At 38.9% G+C, this 26,577-nt stretch overlaps 1 protein-coding gene across 1 annotated transcript in view; it reads right to left on the bottom strand.

The window, feature by feature from the left end:
• Positions 1-26,577, bottom strand: part of CADPS (calcium dependent secretion activator) — a 433,248-nt gene that overhangs the window by 108,488 nt on the left and 298,183 nt on the right. The window contains exons 14-18 of the mRNA XM_046679760.1: positions 23,926-24,113; positions 7,855-7,956; positions 6,272-6,335; positions 5,738-5,861; positions 2,437-2,454 (exon numbers count right to left, since the gene is read on the bottom strand). Coding sequence (XP_046535716.1) covers positions 2,437-2,454; positions 5,738-5,861; positions 6,272-6,335; positions 7,855-7,956; positions 23,926-24,113 — 496 coding nt within the window. The remainder of the gene's footprint in view (positions 1-2,436; positions 2,455-5,737; positions 5,862-6,271; positions 6,336-7,854; positions 7,957-23,925; positions 24,114-26,577) is intronic.

Raw genomic sequence — 26,577 nt, 5'->3', positions numbered from 1 at the left:
ATCTATCTATCTAATTTTTCAAATTCTTGGCATATTTGAAGGAGAAATTGTTTTATTTCAAGTTCCAGCAGAATCGTTATGATGCTCAGAAAATTATGCAAGTATTTAGCCAAGAATTGAGGCAAAACAGCAATAGGAGCATAGACGTTCTCAGAGCTTGCCGGGTTCAGAACGTGTGATGGTTTAAATGAAAATGTATTTAAAATAATAGAATTCATTTGCAGGAGGCACAGCTTTTCTTTCATAGAGTAGCAGCCTTTTACATCTTTTTTTTTAAGATACTGTAATTAAGCTGAACATTTAATTTTTAATAATGCCACCAGACAGAAAGCATAAGTCCACCAAAATGCCATCTGCAGAGTCCCATAGCCTCTCAAAGCACAGGCTGACTAAAGGACTCCGGAGCTGACTGTATTCCACCCCAATCTGCACATGTAACTCCAGCTGTGCCCTGCCACCTCCATGCAGTTGGTTTTGCATATCCATCCATGTATTTGTGCTTCGTTCTCTCTAAGGAAAATTGAAAGGGAGGGGAAGGGTAGGAAAAAAAATGTAAAGGTCAAGAAAGAAGCAATTATGAGTGATTGTGATTGAGATCTGCTTGGCCTAGAAGAGGCCTTGGACACAACAAGCTTCAAACCCATCTCTGCTTTAACCTTAACTTTTAGGTCCAGTTTTCCTCTACTCCTCCTCCTCAGTCCTTTCTCTCCATCACTGCCAGTACGATTTTTCTGGAGTGCAAATCACCAAGCCATCTCCTTGCTTGAAGAGCCTTCAATGGCTCTCTATCACCTTTGGAAGTGAGACCGTGGGATTTTTTCCTTTGAAAAATCCATATGCATGTTGGCACAGATTCTAGGTTGAGAAACTTTGGACCATGAGAAACAGTCTGAATTCTGTATTATTAAGGCATATAAAGGCCTTTGAGATCTTGCCTCCTGTTTACATTGCTATCATTAGCACTCACTACTGCCATCGTTCCACCCTGTTTTGCAACCACATTGAACTACAGAGTAGTTAAGAGTGTGGCCTCTGCTTGGGCTCAGATTCTGGATCTACCACTTACTTATCTAAGAGTATGTTATTTACTCTCTCTGTGTCTCAGTTTGCTCATCTCTAAAATGGGAATAATAGTAGTATCTACCTCATAAGGGGTTTTGAGGATTAAATGAGTTCATACATATAAAGCACTTAGAGTTGGACCTGGCATATAACACACATTGAAGAAGCATTCACTATTTTTATTAGCTATATGGTTTTACATATTTGCACATATTACTCTCTCTATCTAGGATGTGTCTCTGCTTTCCAGTCCCAGCTCCCTTTCATTGATTCTAATTCATCTTTCGAGATGCAATTCAAGCTTACCACCCTGGTGAAGACTTCCATGGTTTTCTCACAATGCTCTCTTACACTTAACTCTATCAATTGGTGCTGTTGCGTACTGAATTTGTAATGTACACTTATGCATCCATTTGCACATATGCTCCATGAGGTTAACAGCTGTTTCCCTCTTGTTTGCATAGTTTCTGGCTTTTACCACTGTACCTGGCACGTGATAGGCTCCCATTAAGCACTACTCAATGAATGAATGAATGAATGAATGAATACCTTCCCTTCTAGGAAGAGAAAGGCTTGTGTGTCTTGAATACAGGTTTATGAGTTTCCAAATACTTATTTGCTAGCCTGTTGCTTGGCATGTGCTCAACAATGCTTTCTGAATTGGTCTGAAATCATTCAACTTTGATTAAATGAAATTATCTTTTGAGAATCCTTTAGACCTTAAAAACAAAGACCAATACCTATATATTTATTAAAGTTTTAAGTTACAGCCTTCCTCAAAATGTGCTCAGAAGTGTTGGGACCAAAGAAGAAGAAAATTTCAAAGCCAGGGAACTTTCTAAGAGCTTTCCTCTCACGAAACTTCCAGCAATGGCCCCCATTCAGCCACTCTATGCATGTATCCTGCCTCATCACACAATACATACAAGAACAACATGGACACAACTTCTTTCTGTCTTGACTGATACACATTCATTGAAGAACACAAACTTCTCAGTCGGGCAGAAAACAGAAAAAAGAAATGAAGAACAAAAAGGAAGATTAGTTTGGTTCAACAACTTTTTTTAAAAAAGCACATGAGGCCAAATTACTGGAATCCTGAAACCAAAGATGAAATGAAACTCCATAGCAAACCAGAATTCTGTTCCTTCAAAGCTTATGCCTTTACGGAAATTCTACTCTATAAAGGTCAACATCTAATGGGCAGGAGGTATATTTAGACAGCACAAATTAACTCCTTAAGTATTATTGCAACTCCACATCAGTCTTTGGGAGTATATACATTAAGGAGCTATTAAAAAACAAAAACAGAAACAAAAACTAAATATAACTCAACAGTCCTGATAGTTTATAATGCATATACAATTGGTTCACCTGCGTCCTTTTGATTCTCTATTTGAAAGAGAGAGCACAACAAGGAGAGAAGAGAGAGAGAAACAAGAACACATATGCAGGATTAATGAGCAAGTGGACCAAAATGCCCCCCACGTATGTGTGATACATGATATTGGAAAGAAAAGGTTGCCCTTGGGTTCCCACCGCCCCGAAGTGTGGGGGCCAGCAAAAAAAGGCTCCTTCACAGAGGTGGAAAATGCTGCACAAATAGAAAATTAGTCAAAGTAATTTTAATGTGAAATCAAGCTATGAAACATACACGAACTCTCCAAGTGACAATTAAGTCATGTGTTCTAGCCAGCACTTAGAGGACAAGGACAAGTCAAAATCTCCAGAAAGAACAAGGAAAAGCTTCCCAGCTTGAGAGAGAACAGACAGGAGGCATATAAGATCTAAGTTTTATGGAGAATGGACCACCTTGTGTGATCTTATACTCACAATAGTTGGATATCTTAAACATGGAAAAGAAGGCATGATTTTGCCCCAACTGTCCTTTTTCTGACACCTAAAGCATTGTTCCCAGTCTAGCTGCTACCTTTTGATTGTGTACCAGTGACAAGCACTTTACAAATTGGGGTTACACACAAGCAAAGTAAAAATGCATTCAGGTCACAGACAGAGAATAACTGAAAAACTTACAGACAAATCTGAGTTTATCACAAACAAATGGCTTAATTGTCTAACCTGTTTTAGGCTGATAAAAAGTGACTGGACTTCTCACACTGGGTTTCACAGACAGAATCAACAGACAAGCCAATGCTAAAAAACTTGAAGCAAGGAGAGTGAGTTGGTTTGGATCTGGATTTTCTTGAAATAATGAAAACAGAAAGAGTGAAGACAGCATGGCGAGGAGGTGGTAAGTACTCACGAATGGTTAAATCCATCACTTGGGAGGCCAAGCAGAAGACAGGATGCTCATACATTTCTCTCTTTTTCCCTATAAAAGAGGATTTGGGCATGCAAGAGGCTTAGGTCAGAGGTAAAGAGGTTAAAGGTCATAGGTTAGAGGAAAACGTTACATTAGCTCAAAGGAAAATAGCCACAGAGTATTTTGGGATAAACACAGGATAAAAGAAAAAGGAGCTTCAAAATTGGAGATCTACTGGATTAACCATTCAGCATGCCGTGAGTCACGAGAGAAATTGTGACCATGATTTTACACGTCTCTTTAGAATTGTTTGCAAGAATACAATGACCAAAAACATCATGGGTAAAGGGAAACAGAATTTCATTGATTTAAGGCTCCAAGATACTAAGGATTTCAGACTTTAGTATCTAAGGCTCTTGAGGTATTTCTTCATAAACATAGTCTCCAGCAATATTACTACAACTTCTTTCCAAAATTCTCAGGGAACTAAGCTGTTAATGCTCACAGAGGAGCTCAAATGCACAAATGGAAGATTTCTTTTCTGAGCATAGGATCAGAGCCTTGTAAAAGAAAGGTGTCTCGTAGTAATATCTTTTAAGCTGCAATGTCTCAGCCTACAGTGGACTATGTTCATGAAAGAAAACCTGATACATGCAGCCAGAGGATGTTGGGTTGTCTGAATTAACAATCCCAGCATGCTTTGAAATTGGTGTCACAGCCACTTTTGCAGAGTAACATCAAAAAGTGGCTGAGCCAATCACGGACAAGGAAGGAGAGAAGCGGAAGAGAGCAGGTAGTGTGGAATGAGGTACTTCTCTGAAAAGAGAGTTGGAAAAAAAAGATTGGTTTCTTCAAAGAATCCCCAGACCTAAAAGTCACAGTGCAAAAGATAATTAACACAACCAAGAAGAATTGAGGCACAAAAGGAAATTACAGACTAGCTGATCTACTTTGGAAATGAATGCATTTTTACTTACAGATCTTAAAGTTTGTTTTTGGATATATTTATCTGAAAGAAGAGAGCAGATCTTACCAAAAGACTAATAATAGCTAGACCAAGACCTACGAGGCAGCAGCCATGGCAACCGAACGTTTCTTGATTCCATCCCATCTCTGGCCTTGCCTAGAATTATTAGGTACCCGGTTGACTTTACCAAATACAACCAATCATTATGTCCTGGGAAGGTAAATGCTGGAACAATTATTTGCTAATATATCCCTTTAACGATCTTCTTGTTCCTCTATTTTTGTCACTCATTACCAAGTCAAGAGTTGATAAACATCCTTTTAGTGCCCAATTCTTAAGTGTTTCTCCCTGGATGCATAACAATGAATTCATTACCACTGGTACACAATTTGCATTGTCAGACAGACAAAATTGAAAGAGGGAGGACATGTAATGTATAGAACACTGAGAATTTGACATGATCTTAACCTAATTCTCTAAGGAAACAAGGACTTTGGCAGAGTAAGTGATGGGGTTTTGGTGGTGGTTAGGTCTTTTTTTTTCCCAGTCATGTCCTGAAGGCAGACAATGGGCATTTGCTGGTTCGAGTCAGGTGTTTCACATGTGAGAGAACATTGGATTCCAGAATGCGGACACACTGAGTTTTGCACACAAAACTTCCACATTTATACACTTACACCACTGGTCATGTTGGGTGTGGTTTTCAAATCACCCTATAGCAGCCAACAGGGTAACAATGAAAAGTGATTAATACCTTTGCAGATGAATAGGTCCCAAAGAACCATACCTCCTCAAGTAGAGTTTACTCAAAGTGTCTTTTGGGTGATTACTTGGTCATCAGTGACCCCTTCCCTAATACTTGAGAGGGCAGTGGTAACAACCATCCTATGACTAGAGTAACAAGAGTGAATGAGATCTAAAGCAAACCAGGAGCCATCAGAGTCAGGGGGACACTAACCTGCCATCAAGTTTGAAACGCTACCAGAAGACAAGATACTTTCAAGGGGCAAGAAAGAGTTAAGGAAAATCTTGACGTTGCTTTATTCAACTCTTGTTTTACTTCCAATGCTAGCAACAGTGGACCACAAACTGCTTTGTTTTCCTCTATTTAAAGAAGGTAGCAATTCTGCAGAACTCTTTCATAGGAAAACGTTAGCCACAGAGCAAACTTAGAGCCAATACAGACTCTCAGAAGGAGATTAGTTATCTGATAACATCCTATATTCAATAATCTTCCCCCACAAAGACTTTCCTGAGCCCCTGTTCTTTCATGGATTAATTTGGCCACAGCCAAGGAAGCTTTCACATTTCAAGAGCTTTCAAGTTTCCACTTAACATATTCAGATGGACCACTGTTTTCTGCTGCCCATCAGGAAAGAGAGAGACTTCCCCAGGGAGGTATACCAAAATTTAAATGAAAAATCGGGGGCAGAAGGGAGCCTTACCTTCGATTTTGGCATACTCTGACAGCCGAGAATAGTTGACTAAGGCAGCCTGCTCTAGACATTTACGGATGACTGTTTTTACCTCCTCTTGTGGCACGGGGGTAACAATATCTTTCATCAAAACCTTTAGGTGGAAAAAAAGATTATTAAGATAGCTCAACCAAAGGTGTTACTCATTTATCCATCTTAAGAGCTCAAGCTTAAAATTGGTTGTGAATGTCTCCTTGTGACGTAATATTGACCAAGAGCCATCATTAAAGAGAAAACACAGAAAACCGCAAAGCACAGTTAGGATGGCAAACCTTGTTCATGAGTCAGGGACGGGTGAGGAGCGTATCTTCAATATCGCCTAAGTTTTAGGGAGTCTGGAGAGAAAGTATCTAGAATTTTGGCAGTTTCTTCACGTTTATTCTGATATTTGATGAATGGTAACAAAGCCTTAAAGAATTCTCAAGTAGGTCATTTAACCACACTATTTCATTACCATTATGTTCATGTCTTGGCATCTATGTAATCTTTTACTTCCATTCTTACCCTTTCCAGGAGTGAGAGAGTAGCTTTCAAAGCACCTTCAGGTCGACCAAATGGAAAGCAATACCTAAAAAAGACAGAAAATTCTTCAGGTTGCCCAAATCGATTACATTTTAGCATGAAATATGCTGCAGTTTGATTCCTATAGCAACTCCCTCTGAGGAACAGAAAATGCTTTTTATTTTGTCACGTTGTGTTATGTTAATCTGAGTTCACACCATATATGTGTGTATATAATGTATATATGTGTATGTGTGAATAATGACTAAAGAGAGACTCTGCAAATGTCTGCAGCAGCAAAGAATATTTAGAGTCATGACATAAGGCTCTGTTTAGATTTCTATTGTGGAGAAGAACCATTCCCTAGCTCAAATGTGACCTTATGTATTATTATAGAGATCATCATTAAAAAAATATTAGTTGAAACAGGCTAAAATTACCTAAGACACTGACTTAAATCCCCAAAGGATTAATACAGGAAATAAAGGGTGTATTTTGAGCAAATTCATGATTCTGCTAACTGTCCTTCCTTGATAGTGGTAATTGCTGTTGTATCTTTTGTTAGTGGCAATGCATCTTGCATATAGTGTATGATCAATAAAGATTTATCCAGGAAGATTGTGATGACACAGATAGAACTATGTCAGGTACCACCAAGAATTCTACTGACTGTCTCAGGCTGTCACAAGCCCTTGGGGATGCTGTTCCTTGTGATACAGAGGGACCAGCAGGGGCTACTTAAACTCAGACAATCCTATGTATTTGTCCTACTTCTTCCACTTGCCGGCTGGGTGGCCTGGGGCAAGTTCCTTACCTCTCTCAGACTCAGTTTATTCCTTGTTTAAATGGGGATTATAATAACTACCTTACCAAATTGTTTTGAGAATAAACAAGTGAGTTAATGCTTATCCAGCCTCTAGTGTGGCACATAGAAAGTATTTAATAAAAAGGAACTATTTATTTTGCTATTATAAATGCTCTTACTATCTTTGAATTACTATTTTAGTATCACTGGTCCAGAACCACCAGAGTAGCATGAGAAATGTCTAATGCACTCCAAGGCAGAAGTGGGCTACGTGGTGCAAGGCTCAAACATCAGCCCTGCTGCCTGTGTCGCGTGTGTGGGGAAGAGTCAATGTGCCAAGGCTGGTCCAAGTTTTTCTTTCTCTGTGTTGCCAGCTCGGCCTGTTTCTGAGGTAACAGAGAAGGTGGAGGCTCTCCTGTGGGGACTACTGCCTCCTTCCCTGTTCATGTGATCTGATTCACAGGACTTTTCAATATTTTACTTAGGAATCTTGAAGTAGCTTCAATTCAACTTTTCAATATATTTTAAAAAAATAAATTGATGACCAGGGTCATCTTGCATAAAAGCAGGGCTTTGTTCTTTTAGAGAAATAAAAGGAACTTAGGATTTCAAAGTCTGCTAGCTATTGTGGAAGCCTGTCCTATTAGTTTGCTTTTCCATTCAGTTATTTCTAAATATCCAATGCGTCTCTGATAGAGTCACAGTTTTAGAAAATCAAGCGTTTTATTTGTCCCTCCTCAGTCTTACCCTCCTAATTAGCCCCTCAACCCCAGGTCCTTACCTAAAATGTGTAATCTGATTCTCCAACAGAACTCGGAGTCTCTCTTTGATTTCTTCAAAACGTTCCTTTTCTTCAACAGTCACAGTTCCGATTCCATCGGGCCTGAAAGAAGACATGTCATGAAGTGACGGGAACCTCATATGCTGACACCATCAAATCAAATCTCTAGCAGGAGGAAACTGTCCATTGAAGAAAAACTACTACAATGATCGATATGACCTTAGGAGAAGTCCTGCTTTTCAGTGCCAGCTACTGAAGTGGATGGGGTATTTTGGGGTTATCATTCAGAGACATTTGCAGAACTGTCGCTCATTTATTGTGAAATGGTAAAATGTACAAACTGGTGGCTTGCAGGTCCAGCTTCGAGACCTTCTGTTTGGCTCATTGCTTCTTAAAATTTTGAACTACTTGCCAACATTTTAAACATTAGGTAAGTTTTATAGTACAATTCTTTTGAAAATTTGGAACAACTGGCATTAATTGGCGAGAGTCATCTAACAGCTTCTTCCTCAGCTGGGGCAGGCACTCACCCGGTCCACATCTCTAATTTGCATTACCTATCTCTCTAATAGGCACTCAGGTTTGGGAGCCCTGAATTGTATGCACGAACTCCTAAGAAAACCAGGTGCCTTATAAGCACTTGTTTTTCCCACTGTTAAATGTTCTTAAATGATTCAATTTCCAGCTTATAATTATATACGTTCAGATTAACGTAAGCACACATGTACTAAATGAAGAACAAATTACAAGACATTGTAAAAATTACAAGACATTGATGGAAGAAATTGAAGAAAACACAAATAAATGGAAAGATATCCTGTGTTCACAGATTAGAAGAATTAATATTGTTAAAATGTCCATATCACCCAAAGCCATCTATAGATTCAATGCAATCCCTATCAAAATTCCAATAGTATTTTTCACAGAAATAGAAAAAATAATCCTAAAATTTGTATGGAACTAAAAAGACCTGAATAGCCAAAGCAATCCTCAGAAAGAAGAACAAAGCCGGAGGTGTCACAATTCCTGATTTCAAACTTTATTACAAAGCTATAGTGATCAAAACAGTATGGTACTGGCATAAAAACAGACACATAGACCAGAGAAACAATATCAAAAGCCCAGAAATAGATATTTACAAGTGTTATATTTTCTTGTTGGATTGTTCCCTTTATCATAATGTAGTGCCCGTCTTTGTCTCTTATAACAGTTTTTGATAAATCAAAGTCTATTTTGTCTGATATAAGTATTGCTACCCCGCTTTCTTTTCTTTGCCATTTGCATGGAATATCTTTTTCTATCCTTTCACTTTCAGTTTGTGAGTGTCTGTAGGTCTGAAGTGTGTCTCTTGTATGCAGCATATACATGGATCTTGTTTTTTTATCCAGTTGGCCACCCTATGGCATTACTAACATGTGACAAGGGAGCCAAGAATATTCAATAGGGAAAGAATAGTCTCATGAATAAATGATGTTGTGAAAGCTGGATATTCACATGCAAAAGAATGAAACTGGACTCCTATCTTACACCACTCACAAAAATGAACTGGAAATGGATTTAAGACTTATATAAGACCTGAAACTGTAAAAATCCTAGAAGAAAACATAGGGAAAAAGCTCTTTGATATTGGTCTTGGCAATGATTTTTTCAGATATGACACCAAAAGCACAAGCAACAAAATAAAAAATAGGTGGGACTACATCAAACTAAAAAGCTTCTGCACAGCAAAATGAAAAGGCAACTTATGAAATGAGAGAAAATATTTGCAAACCATCTTTCTGATAAGGGATTAATACCAAAAACATAGAAGGAATTCATAAAATTCAATAACAAAAAAACAAACAATTCAATTGAAAAATGGGCAGGGGACTTGAATAGACATTTTTCTGAAGAAGACATACAAATGGCCAACAGGTACATGAAAAGATGCTCAAAATCATTAACCATCAGGAAAATTGCAAGTCAAACCCACAATGAGCTATCACCTCACACCTGACAGAATAGCTATCACCAAAAAGATAAGACAACAAGTGTTGGCAAGGATGTGGAGAAAAGGAAACCTTGTGCACTGTTGGTGGGAATGTAAACCAATATAGCCACTATGGAAAACAGTATTGATGTTCCTCAAAAAATTAAAAATAGAACTACTATATGATCCAGCAATTCCACTTCTGGGTAAATACCTCAAGGAAAGGAAGTCACTATCTTGAAGATATATCTGCAGCTCCACGTTCAGTGCAGCATTATTTACAATGGCCAAGACATGGAAACAAACTAAGTGTCCATCAACAGCTGAATAGATAAAGGAAATGTGATATATACATGATGGAACATTATTCAGCCATAAAAAGGAAGGAAATCCTGCCTTTTGTGACAACATGAGTGCTAAGTGAAACATGTTACAATGGCAAATATGGCATTAGGCTAAGTGAAATAAGTCAGAGAAAGAAAAATATGTTTTTTTTTGTATATGTTCTCACTTATATGTGGAATCTGAAAAAGTCAAACTCACAGAAATAGAGAGTAGAATGGTAGTTGTCAGGGCCTGAGGGGTGGGTGACATGGGGAGATGTTGACCAAAGGGTACAAACTTCCAGCTATAAGATGAGTAAGTTCTGGGAATCTAATGTACAGCATGGTGACAATAATGAATAGCACTGTATTATACCTGAAAGTTGTTAAGAGAGTAGATCTTAAATGTTATCACTACGCACAAAAAACAGTAATTATGTGAGGGCATGTAGGCATTACTAATCTTATTGTGGTCATCATTTCACAATATACACGTGTATAAAATCATGACATTGTAGACTTTAACCTTACATATGTTAAATGTCAATATCTCAATAAAGCTGGTGGAAAAAAAAGAACAAACCACATATGATGTTTTTCAATCTTAGTGAACTATTGCTCATTTTAATAAAAAGAAGGACCCTAGCATAAATAAGTGAATTTCAGTTTAATCACAGTATTCTCATACTTCTAATCACCATTAGGTTCACACCCATTTTCCCTAGTTGCTTTGAACCATTCAAGTCGAAAATACAAAGGGAGGCTGCATATTTATGGCTCAAATTTATCTGTGCCAAATTAGGATAATCTGACCCATTCAAAGACTTCAGCTTCCAAGATCCCATAGTGGCTTGTTTTGACTACTGGCTGAGCCAGTTTGCAGATTGGTGCGTCACCATGAAACTTCTATTGGAACATTCTCCAGTTTGCAAATGCAAGTCATCTTGAGACCAAACAAATGGTCTTATTTATAGGCCTTCTCAAGGATCCAGCATAAGTTGGGAAAATCCTGTATACTAGACCAGTCTGACTGCACAAAAGACTTGGCAAATGATAGCAAAGTACCTCCTGTTAGGGGTTAATTGGTCAGCTTCCCTTCCTTTTAAACATTAGAAGTGCCCTACTCTAAAAAAATGAGAAAACTTCCCCTCCTCCACTTTATAAAAAATACCCCTAAACAGTAAAATCCTATATAACCCATTTCTTCACACTCCCCTGAACTCAAAGGAAGTTTAAGAAGGCAGAATGGTAAATATCAGGTAGGCTGTTGGAATTTATGAATGTGCTCTTATTTTCAAATTTTCTGGAAAAATCTCCAATGTTAATTTACAAAGTTTATTAAAAAGATTTTTTTATCACGAAATGTCCCTGAATCTGTAAATAAATCTCAGGATGAATTCATCGGCCCCCACAAAATACATGTGACACTTTCTATGATAAATTCTCATGTTTCTGTTATAACCTACAACTTCCTCTAGCTCTGGCTTTCAGATTTTGTTTATACAAAATTCAGCTTGCTAATGCACTGAACACACATTTATAGGAATGCATGCACACACTCAATTTGGGAAAAAGGGAGCCATTTTAAGCATTTCGTTTCTTAGCAGGGACTTAACCCAGAGAAAAATGCTACTGAATATAAATTTAGAGAGGGCTTTTTAGATCACAGGGAAAAGATCATTCAACATGGGCAGCCCAGAGCTGTCTGTGGCCATTAGTAGGAGATAAATCTCTCCAAAGAAAATCATTCATTCCTTGCCCAACAGCCTTCTAAAGCAATTACACAATTAGGAAGCAACTTTTAGATTTGTGTTTGAGATGATAAAAATGAAACATTTAGTATGTACCTGGCCTTCTTAGTTAATTCTCACTACAAACAGTATTATTACAAACATACAATTTGATTATCTATTTTTCCTTTTGTTCTGATGATTCCTGTTTGTAATTATTAAAGGCATCAGACAGCAGCTCCCACTTCCCCCACAAGCCCGCCTTGGACTACCTTCTGAACACCATTAATCTCACCATTCAAAAACAAGTAAACGACTAAAAATTACTATTGCAGTCTTTTCTTAAATTTGCATCTTGATCGCCCATGTTAGTGTGAATAGTTTTATTTTAAAATAAGTGAAACTGACTTTACATCTATAAGGCACATAGTACAGAGTTCACCAACAAAAACAGGTGACAAAAAAAAAATCACAATTTTGACATTGAATGCAAATTTGTTTATAATCGCCAGAATTCCTCTGAAATGGTACTGGTAATGGGGGATGCTATTTCACAAACTGAGGAAGAGACAGACAGGAATAATAGTTTGTCAAAGATCACAGGTTGTAACAATATCAGTTAAAAGGCAAAAATATCCTTTTTTTGGTTTGATTTCACTTAATTAGTTTTGAAAATTTTGTCAATTTCTTTTCCACTGACCCCTATAATTTGTTAATGCTAATTGTACAGGTTTAGACAGATTTCTAGGAAGCTACTAACTGAAAAATCCTAGTTCAGTATTTTGGGGAGCATTGTTGTCATCACAGAAGCAATCAAATACTTTTCCCGGAGCAGTGGTTCTCAAATCAGAGCATGCCTCAGAATGACCTGGAGGGCTTGCCATGACCCAGATTGCTGGACCCACCCCAGAGTTTCTGATTCACCAGATCGGGGGCGGGGCCTGAGCATCTGCATTTCTAACAAGTTTCCTGGTGCTGCTAGTTCTGCTGGTTCGGGGACAATACTTAGAGAACCACTGCCCTAGCGCAAGAAAATATTTGGTGGGGGGCTCTTACAGTGGCTGAAATGGTCTGTTTGGTTCAGCGTTCCCAATTTCCCTCGGATTGGAGTGAATTTGCAACCAGACATCTTCTCCAAGTCCATGGTCCACTTATAAAGCTAGCAATCCCTTCCAAAAGCGGTGTTTGCACTGTTTCCAAGGTGCCATTCCAAGCAGTGCTGGTTGCAAAATAAATACAAGAACTGTACTGGTGTCGCTCAGAAGCCATACTTTTGCTTTTGTTTTTTTTTTTTTTCCTGGAAGCATTTAGGGGTGATTCTATAATTGTCATAAAACTGGCTCTGCATCTTGTTCCTTTCTCAATACTTTTAACACTTCAGGAGTCACAAGGAACTGAGAGAAGAGGAGGGAGGAAGCTGGATTTTAAATTCCTAGCTAGTAAATCCTAGGCTGAGCTGAGCCTTTACTCAGAACGTGTGTAGGAGCCTGAACCCCCTATCCTTTTGTGTCCCGACTGGTGCATTTTCTGCCCTCTTGTTTTCTGGCTTCTTGGCGTCCACTGCCACTTCCTAACAGCACCTGAATATCGTTTGGAGGAATGACCTTGGCCACATTGTTGGCCACATTGTGGGTTCTCTTGGGGGAAGGTAAATTCAGGTGACTATTTTCCCTCTGTTAATGCTGAAGGGTTTCCTACAGACCAGCTCCTCCCTTTCATGGTCACTGTAAATCTAAGCTGGACTATGACCTAAGCTCAGCCAACTGAACACTCTTTTCCAGAAGCTTTGTGTGGAGTATGTGATGCAGGGATAGAAGAAACAGGTGGAATTTGCTCGCCCCTGTGGCTCTGCCCTGACCAGATTGTCCTCCCAGGTCAGTAGTTCTCAATCTTTGGCTGTACATTAGAATCCTGGCAGAGCTTTGAGAGGTCCCCTCCTCAAGCTCTGATTCAATTTGTCTGCAGTGGGGCCTAGACCCTGTCATGTTTAAGGCTCCCCAGGTTACTCTAACATGCAGTTAAGGATCAACAAGTGCTGCTGTGGTCCTGTTTCCTACTTTTCTGTAGCTGCCTTGATTCCAATTTTCCCCTCCCTGTCTTTGAGGCTCCCAGCATCATCCCACTAAACTCCCTTTTGCTTAGATGATCTGGAGTTAGTTTTTGTTACTTGTAATGAACTGATGTAAGTTCATAGGCACATATCCCTCCTTTCCCACGCTCCCAATTTCAGTAGAAGTGGCGATGGCTTTAAACCTAGCTTTAGAAACACACACACACACACTTGACAAGGAAATGCGGCCCCTGGTCTCTAGTTCCACCTAACTGCACACTGGCTAACAACTCACTTCTTGTATATCATGATCCCGAAAACTTGAGACAATATGCAGGTCAAGTGCAGTCATTTTTGGAGCCCTGCTGAAGACTGGAAGCTCTCCCACCTGCAGGCCATCATGGGAGCCAGAAGTGGGTCTCTCCGGCCACAAGAGACTATATTGCATCTGACACAGCAGGCAGCTCTGGAATCCACCTTTCAAGTTTTCGGCAAACCATTTTCTCACTGTCCTTCACAAAGTTGACATTTTCGGCAGCATGATAGGAAAGATGTCATGTCGGCTGCTCTTCAAGTTCTTGTCACAGTGGTTAGCACCAGTTCTGTCATCTTTACTCTCCTCACAGTCTCCCATCTTGAGTCATGTCACAAATAATAATATATCTAGAGTTGTTTTTCTTTTTTTTTTTAGTCAGATTGAAACTACCATAACCCAGTCGCCCAACCCCTAAGTTACTAGTTATGCAAATTGTTCTTCCTTTCTTCAAATGCTTCTGAGCTAGACCTTATTGATTAATGTCTATTTTAGGATTAATCCAATATAATTAATTACTAGGCTTTTAGTGTGAAACATCTTATTTTGATATTTGAAATTAAATGTGAAGAATCTGGTCAAAGAAATTAAGCTGCTATGTGTTTTGTGAAAGTGAATTTATCTCTTTGAGGTCGTTAAATTGTTCCTACACACCCAGATGAGCACAAAGTTTCCTAGAATTTAATCATCCTGCTAGCACAGTTTTCCATATTATGTTGAAAGCTGGGCCACAAAACCCTCCTTTGGAAGATAAGAGATCTTTTCAAGAAGGTCAGGTTGCTAAATTAATTCAAAGGTTGCAATGATTGATGTGTTCTGATATTGCATTTATTTGGTGATCAAGTGCAGAATCCAGGTGCAAAAAAAAAAAAAATTATGGATTCAATAAAAGAGGAAAGACTGTCTGGTCCACTTCTATGCATACAGCTAGCTTTAAGCTCCAATCACTACCAACAAGGGGTAAAACTCCAGCTGAAGTGGGAATATACTCTCTCTCCAAATGCAAATGTCCACATATGCCGGTACAGGCACCGTAAACATGATATATTCTCTCTCTCCAAATGGATGCATGCCTGCAGACCGCATTATGGATCCACGAAAATGTCCTTAAACAAGCATGATAACTGAATCCTACTTGCTACTAAATTGTTCCAGCCCAGAAACACGAGAGCTTAAAGGGCCAGAGTGGGACAGAATATCTTAGATGTTCCTTGCAATGTTCCCTAAATAGAACATTTACACCAAACACACTCTCTTAACCTCTCTCTCTTTTTTAACTGGCTTCTCCTAGCAATTCTTTATCTTGACAACTTTTAGAACGACACCTTTGAATTTAATTCTATTAAATTCAAAGTATTTTCCTTTGTCTCTTTCACTGGTTAATAACTACAAATTCAAGATAGCACCAAAGCATTATCGTCTCAAAAAGAGACATCTCTGCTTGCTCATCTGGATGGTTGGTATAATCTCTAGGTTAATTATAAATTGTAATTAGGACTCTCACATCCCATAGTCACTGCTTCATTAGGAAAGCCCAGTCTTAGCCTTTCCTTCTCTCGCTCCAGCCCATGGCCTTTTCTAATTATGCCCTGATGCCCTGGGGCTCAGACACACTGCTAAAACAAATCTATCAAAGTGTTTGTATCACAAAGAGTAGGATTGGAAGCAACAACAAGCAGTTTCCACCACATTACAATGTGCATTGGAGCTTCTTGAGGTTGGCTATTAGTCCATTTGGAAAAGAGGCTCGGAGAAGGCAAAAATATACCAGTGAGGTCTTTTCTGACTTGTTTATTATCTTTCTAAATATGTAGCCATAACCCAACAATATCAGAAGGTGTCTTCACTCTGTTATAAGGATGGGAGTGATTGAGAAGTCTCTCCCTACTGAACAATCTCAAAGATATAGATTCTATTGACATAAGGCCATTAGTCAAAGTGGCTCAGTCTTGGTCCTGGTGCTGAATGAAGCGAGAACCTAACAGTGATTAGAGAAATGGTACAAAATGCATGCACTGCAGGAAAGTATATATTTCTTTCCCCAGAGAAGGACCAATTTCCAAAATTGGTACTACATAGATTTTTCTCTTTGAGGAATAAGAGGAGACGAGATGGGTTCCTTTACTTCTAGACAAACACAGAAAGTTAGGCTTTAGATTCCACCCTGAACACCATATTTTAGACTTCCGAGTGGTCAGGCCACTCAGAAGTAAGGTTTTTTGGTATCATACCCATCCTGAAAAGGGTATGACATCTGAAAATACATTTTTGCACCAGTTGAATCCAATGACCACAGGATGAGGACACACTGTGGAAATTTTAAAAGGAAATGCACGTTACTTGATGGTTTGTTGTGGACCAGAAAGACTACACCAATGGGAGAGATAATTGAGCACATTTTACAAGATTGTACGTCTGAGTTGAAAAATCTGTTGTTCTCATGAAGCAAATTTCCTTCAAGAAGACAGTCACATGGGTTAAAAGTTAGAATACAAGTTCTGAAGGGAATTTTTCCTTGGGATGCAGACTTTTACTTAAAATGTGTTTGGACTTTCCCTTCTTCTCTTTCTTACTTCTCATTAGGTGAAGCTGGTTCTTTAGAATTTAGGGAGCATGATTCAGCCATATGGAAGGCCAACACCTGCTCAGAGCTAGAAGGCCAACCAGCCATGTGCTCATGTCCACAACTGCAATAATGTCTTGTATCAGTGTGTAACATGAGACCAAGAATGTGGGGGTCACTGTCATCTCCCATCCAGGCCTGCCTGCTACTAAAGCGCTGTATACAGAGGTCAGTAAAACAGAGCTATCCCTGCTACACAGGTTTTTTTCCTCTCTCTTTTGGGGAGGAAGAGTTAAAAAGCACCAGACATAATGTCATAATGAGTGTATGTGTGTGTGGCAGAGACAGAGGGAGAGAGGGAGGGAAGGTGGGATGGGAAAGAGGGAGAGAAAGAGGTGAAAGGTGAGACTGGAATGAAAGGAAAAAAATATACATATGCAAAAATTAGTCATTTACTTCCAGGTAAGCATTCATAAAAGAGAAATAAAAGAAACCATTATGTGACATGGATTGGGGATGAGGGACCAACATTGGAAGCAGAGATGTAGTCAATAAGGCAATAGCTGTGGTCTTGGGGAGAGAAGATAGAGATCTGAACTTCGGTAGTGGTATTGAAGAGAGGGACAAGGGATGGACTTGAGAGATACTTAAGGGCATTGATACAGCATAGTCATTGAATCCTTGCGATGTGCTGAGAAAGAAGGAGGAGTCAAGGGCAGCTCCCAAGGTTTTGTCTTGGGCAACTGGGTAGATGGAAATACTTATGACTTAGGGACCCTGGTGGAGTAACAGAGAACAGTGGGTTCCATCTGATAGTTCAGTTACTCAAATCTAATCCACAGGGATCACATGGTTTCTTGCACACAAGCAGCACCTTGGCTCCAAACACATCTCCCAAAAGAATTCTTGGACACATTTTCAGAGATTTTTAGGACTCATGCCCTCTTACATCTGCTTGCAGACTCATTAATCTATGCAGCTTACTTTGGATTGGGGCGGTTGGCATTATGGATTTGTTAATTGCTGATACAATGTACTTTCTACACAGGCCATATGTGAAGAGCAGCACTGGCATTCAAGAAATGTTAAATAATAATGTAAATGAGAAAAATTTCCAATCCCAATAATAAAGGATCCAAGGAACATTGACGCAACTTGCAATCATCAGAGCTGTTTGATCGCCTTGTCACTGTGGGATAGTGACCAAAGTGATGCTAATCTAAATGTCATCTAGAAAGAATGCTAAAAATATTGTGGTGAAAATTAAGTACTGCAACCTTAGGAGCTGATTCAAAAATTAGAAGATATAGCAATTTACATCTGTGGATTTTATGATCGCCAAGTGCAACCAGATGAACGTACTCACATTTTCCTTTTCTTTCCCTCTCTCTTTGAGAAAATGGGTTCAGTTTTAAAGAGCTGGCTCAAACTAATGTTCCCTCAATCAGTGGTTCTTAAACATTGTTACATTTTAGAATCACTTGAGGAGATTTTTAAAACATAATACTTAGGCCATATCCCAGATTAACTAAATCAGAACCCCTGCAGGAGCCAAGACATCAGCATTTTTCAGGCTCTCCAAGTGATTCCAATGTGCACCAAGTTTGACAACCAAGGTGTTAAATAAGTGGGATCTGAAGATCAAATGCCTTAGAATTACCTGGAAGGAACAGATTAAAAGTGCAGCCCAGCTCCATCTAAGACTGGCTAAATAAAATTATTTGACGATGGAGCCTCCTACTCTCCATTTTAACAAACTCCCCGTGTGATTTATATGCACACCAGAGTGTGAGAACTACTGCACAAGTTGAAAGTCAGTGGTGCTAACTGTTATGCCTTTAGACCCAGAATAAGTCTGTGTAAAAGACAAAAAAAAAAAAATCCAAGTAAAAGGGACAAATTTCAGCCCATCATTTGGGACTTTGGTTTTGGGGGCTTTGTTTGCACGTGGCTGTCCTCTGCATTGTAGGAAATTCAGAAACATTTCTAGCCTCTACCCACTAGAGGACAATAGGACTATCCTTCCCCAGTATGACAATCAAAAATGTCTCCAGATATTGCCAAATGTCCCTTAGGGGAAAAGATCACCATTAGTCAAGAACTACTATTCCAAAAGACGCCAAACATGTGGATGGTTCTGTGTCTTTAAGTACTTGGAATTATGCCAGCAAACATCTTCCTGATTGACCAGATGTGTCTACTTTTGATTAGGCGTTTTGGATTCACATAGGCATAGTTTTTCACAGAGATGTGGCACAGGCTTCCAGAGAAGGTGGGGGAAACTGGGTCATCAGCATCTGAGCGGTCACTAACGATTTCCAGCTGCAGCAGAGCAGGGCTCTGCCTCCACCTCTGGAGCTGCTGAGTTATTAATAGGTAAAAAATTAATAAATTAGGTAAAAACCTATTTTTTTAACCTAATCTGAAGCTGGTTGTGAGAGGACAATAGGAATGGGCTCTATCATTCAGTTAAATTTAGGTTAAAGGGTGGAATTTTGTTTCCATGAGTCATGAATTCCTTAATAATTTGGGTCAAAGAATAGATAATGTCTCCACATGAAAATAGTGTTTATTCTGGTGAAAGAGGTTAGGAAAATGGTTTGTCCAATACCAAAAGGCTGTTAGTGTTCAAAGGAGACTCTCCCCTCAGTGGTCTAAAACTCCAGATAGACTATGGGTTGCTCTACAAGGCCAAAATTACCAGAAGGGCCAAACTGATTTTGGACATTGTTAGGACAAAAATGGAAAACTTTTTAATTAATTCAGATGACTGCTATAGTATTTCACCTTGAAATGTTGAAATTCGTATCAAATGGCTGAATCTGGCATCTCACATCATACACAAGTGCTACTATTGGGCAGGCAGTAAGGCAGAGAGGTTGTGAATCTAAGCTCCAAAGTCAGAATCTCCATGTTTGAATTAGGCTCACACACTTATTTGCTATGGAGCAAGTGACTGAACTTACCTGAGCCTCAAACTCCTCATCTGTTAGATGAGGATAATAATACTTATCTCATAGAGATGTAATAAGGATAAAATGAGAGAATATACGTAAACATCACTTCACACAATGCCTGGCATATAGCAAGCACTTATTAAATGGTAGTGATTATCCTTAATTAAACTTTATGAAATCTGACAACAGATGATTTCATTTGTTATTATAACCCATAGAAGATAATTTCTGATGTTGATGGAATATTAAAGATGTTATGATTCTATGTGCCCATTTTGCAGATGAGAAAATTGAGGCCCAGAAATGAGATATGATAATCCTAGATTTATGCAGAATAGGCTCTAATACTCAGATCTTTAGAATCTACATATAGCGCTGATATAGTGCAAAGAGGAAGAGCTTTGGACTCAGAATATCTGGGTTTGCCACTTAAATGTACAGACATTCAGTTTCATTATCTGCCAAATGGATATAAAAATAGGTAAGCTGAAAATGTTATAGCAAATGAGATAGACGATATGAAAGCACTTTGTAAACTGCAGAATGCTCCACAACTGATACTTAATATTATGATTTCTTCTTCATTAAAAAAATTCAACGCAAATAGACCCAGAAACACACATAATCCTCTCAAAGTACCATTCAAAATCCTTTTGGATAGCTTTTCAGGCACAGGAAATAGGTCAGGCTTGATCAAGTATGGCCATTTACTCTCTGCTCTGTTTCAATGCCAATCACACCAAAAGCAGCACCTTGGACAGCAGCCAGAGAGGCTTCCTTCCCGCACCTATGACATGCTCTCCCTACTTTCTTACTGGCTGCCAGTAACCGTTGCCTTGCAGTCTGACCCTCACAGGGAAACACAAACAGAAACTCCACTTCATCTTCATCTTTACATACTCCAGACTCAGAAGATGGTTGTGCACATAGAATCAGGGTTTTCTTTGACCTTCACTGTTGGACCTGTATACACTGACAGCCTGCCACATTCCCTAGGAAGTGAAAGTTGGCATTTTCATTTGGTCTCCCTGCAAGTGAACTCCATATATTTCAGAACTTAGAAATATTCCAGTGAATAAATTCATATTGAAACATAAAGCATACCTGCTTGTGAACTTTGTGTAGCTTGACAATGCCAGGTCAGAGCATCAGTTTCAAAACCTCAACAACAAAACTTTAAAATGTCAATGTTAATTTGGGGCAAGAGTAGGGAAGATGAAGAAAGACATAAGGATAACATTAGAGGTAATTGTAAATCTAGTTTAAAACGGAAAAAAGCCACCAATTTGCCATTTTATCAATTCCTGAAGACAGCATTCTCAAAAGACACAGGAAACAGGAGAGGATAAACATAATATTAGAACTTAAAAGAGGCTTCAAAGTGACCTCATTACGTAAGTGATTCTGTGAGGAGCCATGAATTTAGTGATAGGCTTTATTTTGTGTCTTTGTTATAAATCATTATTTGAAAATAGATTTCTTTCATGAGATAAATGTGGAACTGAGGGGGATTTGCTGAAAACGATGAAGTTACTATAAATGTATAGACTCATCTATGCCAACCCATTTTATTTGCTCTTTAAACATAATTTCAAAATTATAAAGCACAGGTTGCTTATTATGAATGACTTGGTAAGGTACCAGGCTCCTCACTAGATGCCACTAAAAAAAGCAATCTGACTCATGATTCTGTTTACATACTGCTCAATTAGTTTTTTCAATATGAACATGTTTTAAGAGTCACTAGACACCTGACTCAAATTCAGTCCTAATATATGGTATTTTTGCCCATTGCTAGGATTTTTTTTAAAGTGTGCCATTGAAAAACCTTAAAGAAGCAGAGATTCCAAAGCTTGCTGTTTGTTAAAGTGGAAGTTGTGGTCTGGATGAGGGGATAAGGCAAGGAAGGTCACAGACATTGAAAAACACAAGCCAATATACATGTAACTTCTTACCTTTTGGGCTCTGGATTTGCCTGGGTTTTGAAATCTTTTCTTTTTTTGGATTCCTTTTTGGTATCTTTTTTAGCCTCTGGTTCAGATGGGGAGGGAGTTTTGTTCCCTTCAGGGTCTGTATTTGGTGGCAGCCCACTAAGGTACACATGCATTTGTTGACTTTGGAGAGGGGGTGGTCGCATGGGGCATGCAGAGAGTGTGGCCAGCCATGGGAGAATCAAGAGCACACATACATGCACAAACAAAAGAAAGAAAAAGAAGGATGCATCAAACAGCAAAAGCAAATGCATTCAAACTAAAATAATAAGCAAAAAAAAAAAAAAAAAGATGCAAACTTGCATAAGGAAAATCAGAACTGAAAAGAAAATAAGAAATCCAAAACTGTTTCCATGACAAGATGTATAAACCTAACTGTGAATCAAGTGGCAGTCTTACAATATGAAATCCAGACAATGTGTATCATAATTCATGATGATGTTTACCAGGGAGTTTACAAAAACACTTCATTATTTTATAACACTTTCTTATTCAGTAACATATGTAGAATACAGTGTGACAACCCAGAGAATATAATGCAACTTCTCTCTCTCTCTCTTTAAAGAATTCAGTCCAAGAGGCTGTAACAGATAGTCATCAAAGTGTACATATTTATAAAAAGCAAAATTATGCACAGATACTCCCCAGGTATTAGAGTTTTCATGAGTATCTTTTATGCAAATAAAAGGTCATGTGCTGGGGTAGTGAACCTTATAACAATGGGAGGTGATGAAAATCTTGTTGCCTGTTAATTATTCAAACCTACAATGCTATTATTATCTAGCTCTAAATGTTGAAGTTGCATTTCATAACATCCACCAGCACTAGAGAGAGGAAAAGCACAGAACAAATCCCACAGATATTTCAGAGTTGTATAGCTTGTAAAGGTGAAGATGACTGACACAATTCTGATTTAAAATAAATGTAATCAATTCTGGATTCTCCCACATGTGAATTTGTCCAGAGTAGCAACTTTTGCATCAAAGGCTGGGTTTCCGAAGCCACTTGGTTTTTGCTGGGTGTGCCTTCTCTGGTTATTGGTTCGGGTGCTCTGGGGTAATGTAGGCTCGTCTTTATAGTAATGGGAGGCTGTATTCATTGGGGATAGTAAACTGGCTGCGGCAGTGTGGAAATTTATTCCATGTCTTCAGAGCCAAATGATAATGTTCCTAAATTATTTGCTGCTTTGCATTATTCAGAACATGGATCTTTTCCTCCAGGAGCTGGGCAATGTCTAAAGAGAGTACTTAGTACAGAGTTAGGAGAACTGATGTTCTGGTCTTGTCTATAAAATTTATAAAACGATGGGGTTGATTACACTGTGATCTCTGAAGTTCTTTCCAGCTCTATGGTTAAAAGATAAGTGTTATGATTATCTTTGCCTTCCAGCTTCACCTAGCCTGTTTCAGCTCTTAAAATGTACTTGGCTTCCTCCCTCTGCAGGGCATTTGTACATGCTGCTCCTTTTGCCTGGAACCACTCAACTCCTACACATGCTTCAGTTCCCAGCCCAAGCATCACTTCCTCAGGGAGGCCCTCCCTCCATTCTGCCACCCCATCTGAGTCCTGTTCCTTTATTAAACGCTATCATGGAATTGTGTTCCTTTTCCTCAGAGCCCCAATCTCTATGGTGCTCTGCCTTTGTTTGGGGCCTAGTGTTTGCTCACCACGTATGCTGAACGTGTACTAGGGTGCCTGACACTCAGGATGTAATCATTACATATTTATGGAATGAATAATAATAACAACAAAGGCAAGCAGTTATCAAGCTTCTGCCATGGTCCAGGCATTGTGCTGAACCCTTTAATCCTCTCAACAACCTCATGAAGACACTATTGTCCCTGTTTTACAGATGAGAATACTGTGGCACAGAGTGTTTAATTACCATCTAGCCTCGTTGCTAGTAAATAGAGGAGCCATGAGTTAAACTTAGATTGCTCTAACTTCAGAGATCACTCTAGAAGTCCTGTTTGCCATTTCTTTTAAAAGGAGAAGAAATTAATTTAGGCCTTTGTGTTCTTTGTGTTTGTGTGTGTGTGTGTGTGTGTGTGTATTACTGAAGGAATGGGAATGGACAGAGAGTTAGAGATGATCCTAAAAGCACGGCCAGTCATAAAACCATTGCCAATGCGTTAAAAAAATTTTTTTGAGGACTACCTCCAGACATGTGCTTACCTGTTCCCGTGAACATGGGATGCACAGAAGGCAAAGCTATAGTGAAGGAGGGTGGGGTCAATCATGGCGCCGTTTTCTGCCCGTTCAAGCAAATCTCTGAGGTAGCAGAGATGTCGGTGACACCCTCGGACTCCATTTCGGGCGCAGTACTCGTCTAGTACAAACACCTGGCCAGGACTGAACCAGCCCTGTTTGGGGAATAAAGGAGAGACTTTCTTTTAAATACGGGCTGTTTTTTGGAGAGCTGCTAGGGTTGAGGGTGCGTGACTGAAGAAGGCGGTTAAAAAACAGCGAGAGCGAACACTTACTGATTTCTTCTTAAGTGCGAGCCACTGTGCTACACGCATTGTGTGCGCTATCTGGTTTAACACTCATAATAGCCCTCTGAGGTGGGTACTGTTATCCCTATTTGATAGATGGGAAAGTCGAGCTCAGGGAGGACATGGGATTTCCCTAGTAGCCCAGAGCTAGTAAGTGGTAGAGTCTGGTTTAGCAGACTCCATGATTCCAGAAGCAGAATCTCACTCCCTGCTCTAACACTGAACCACCTTTACAAAGTATTGGAGTGGGCAGGGCAAAATCTTAGTTACTGATGAGAGAAAAGAATAACATTAATGCCTTAAACTGGTGTAGTGCTTTACGCTCCACAAAGAGCTTTAGGTTGAGCCCCATAGCAACCTTGTGAAGTCACCAGGGCAGGTTTATCTTCACTTCACAGATGAGGAAATGAAATCCGGACTGTTATATGACTCACAGATAATGCAAAACACAGGCAGGACTCAAACCCAGCTCTGCCTTCCTTCAGGTCTTCTGTTTTTTTCTACTCTGGAGCATTAAGAGATATTAGGATTGGCCTACATACATTCTAGGATTTCATAAATCCTTTCACTTTCGAAGAAAAAATTTTTTAAATTTTAAAATGGCGATAATAACATAACTTTCCAAGGAGAACAACGTGACTCAGTTTTCAAGTTGTGAATCAGATACGATTCAACGAAACCGACAGGAGCTTCTTGTGCCCTGGTTTAGCATTTTATTTTTCTCTTGGCAATTATTTGTTTTCTTATTATTTATTTGCCTGCTACAGGACCCGATGAAACTCTGCTATAAAAGAGAACCTGGGTGGAATCTCCGATTCAGAGCAGATTGGGAGGCTTGATGGGATAGAAACTGCTGCCTCCATTACGCACTTAAAAAAATAGATGCTCAGAAAGGCCAAGTGACTTGCCGGTCAAGGTCACCCTTGGGCCACGCCTGATGTCAAATCACTTCTTTTGGTTTCAGCGCCTTTCTGGAGCAAGAAATAGACCAATTTAGGTGGTACTTTGTAAGCTGGGAATTTAGGATGTGTTAAACACAAATTTAATTTTACTTTGAGGGTCTTCTCTGAGTCATCTTTTGAATATTGCTCCATCTTGGGAGAGAAAAGGCAAAACGAGAAAGTGACTGGGGGGCAGGTAGTGGCCACTGAAGTGCAGGGAGGGAGGCCTCTGAAAAACTCTAACCTCGTATTAGTGATCTGGGGAATCTTCGATTGACAACACGCAGCTCAGCAATGCATCCAGCGAAAGACGGCATCTTTCCTATTTCAAATTATAAGTTACTGCAGAGGGCGGGAGAGTAGTCGAGGCAGTGGGCTGCCCCTATAGGCAACTTCTTTGCCACTCCATCTGCTACCCCAAATGCTAAATCTTAGAAACAACACTGCTGTGAAAGATTAAAATATATTTTCTACGACTCAGATGACACCAAGTCTTTTGTAGATGCCAAAATAGCTGCTTTGAAAAGAGTTGAAGAAATATCAATTAGGAACTCAGTCGAAGACACAGAAAAATTTATGTATCCCTGCTGGTCGGTCTCCAAAACTAACTGAAAAAAAAATTGTAATAATGAGAAAATGGAATATATAGAGGCAGGAGATAAGGTCCTTTTAATTGCTGTTATTTTCTGAAATTTTCGGATGATGATTAATAGACGCAGGTATGCAAATGGGGAAAGAAACTATTCTATGCTATTTGTAATTAATTTTGGATTTTGGACCATATTTTTAAGCCTATACAAGACTAATAGGAAGCAAGCTTCAAAATTTACTTCTGGTTTAGTTTTTTAGAGGGCATTTACTAACTCTCCTTAGTGATGAATTTCTTAGTGAAAAAGAAAATTATTTTAAAAATGATGATGTGAGAAAAATCTTGAAAATAATATACCTCAAAAAATTCCTCAAGAGAATTACGCATAAAAGGGAATGATTTAAGGTCAGAGACATATTCTTACAAGTTTAATGAATGCAATTTATAATTACGTGAATAATCACATAATCATGGGAAACACATTTGAGAAAAATTGCCTTGCAATGCAAGGTAAGCTTTTTTTTTTAAGTCAAAGTGATGTGTTTCTTTCCAATTTGGCAAAGTTCAGATTCTTCTGATAAAGTGATTCTAAACCTGAGATAACCAATGAATCTTTTATGAGATGAAGATTAATAAATTATTCTACATAATACCGCTTCTGTTTTTAAGAATATTTTATCTACTATTTTTAATATTTTGGCTTCTGGTATATAAAAAGGAATTTAAAATAAAAATTAGTCAGAATAGATTTAGGATGTAGTAACGTCATTTAGAAAAGAAACAGATTTTCATTATATTTATG

This window comes from Equus quagga, chromosome 1 (assembly GCF_021613505.1).
Source record: "Equus quagga isolate Etosha38 chromosome 1, UCLA_HA_Equagga_1.0, whole genome shotgun sequence".
NCBI classification, from domain to species: Eukaryota; Metazoa; Chordata; class Mammalia; order Perissodactyla; family Equidae; genus Equus; species Equus quagga.
The sequence above is the reverse complement of the archived record's forward strand: the minus strand, read 5'-3'. Positions and strand labels throughout refer to the sequence as shown.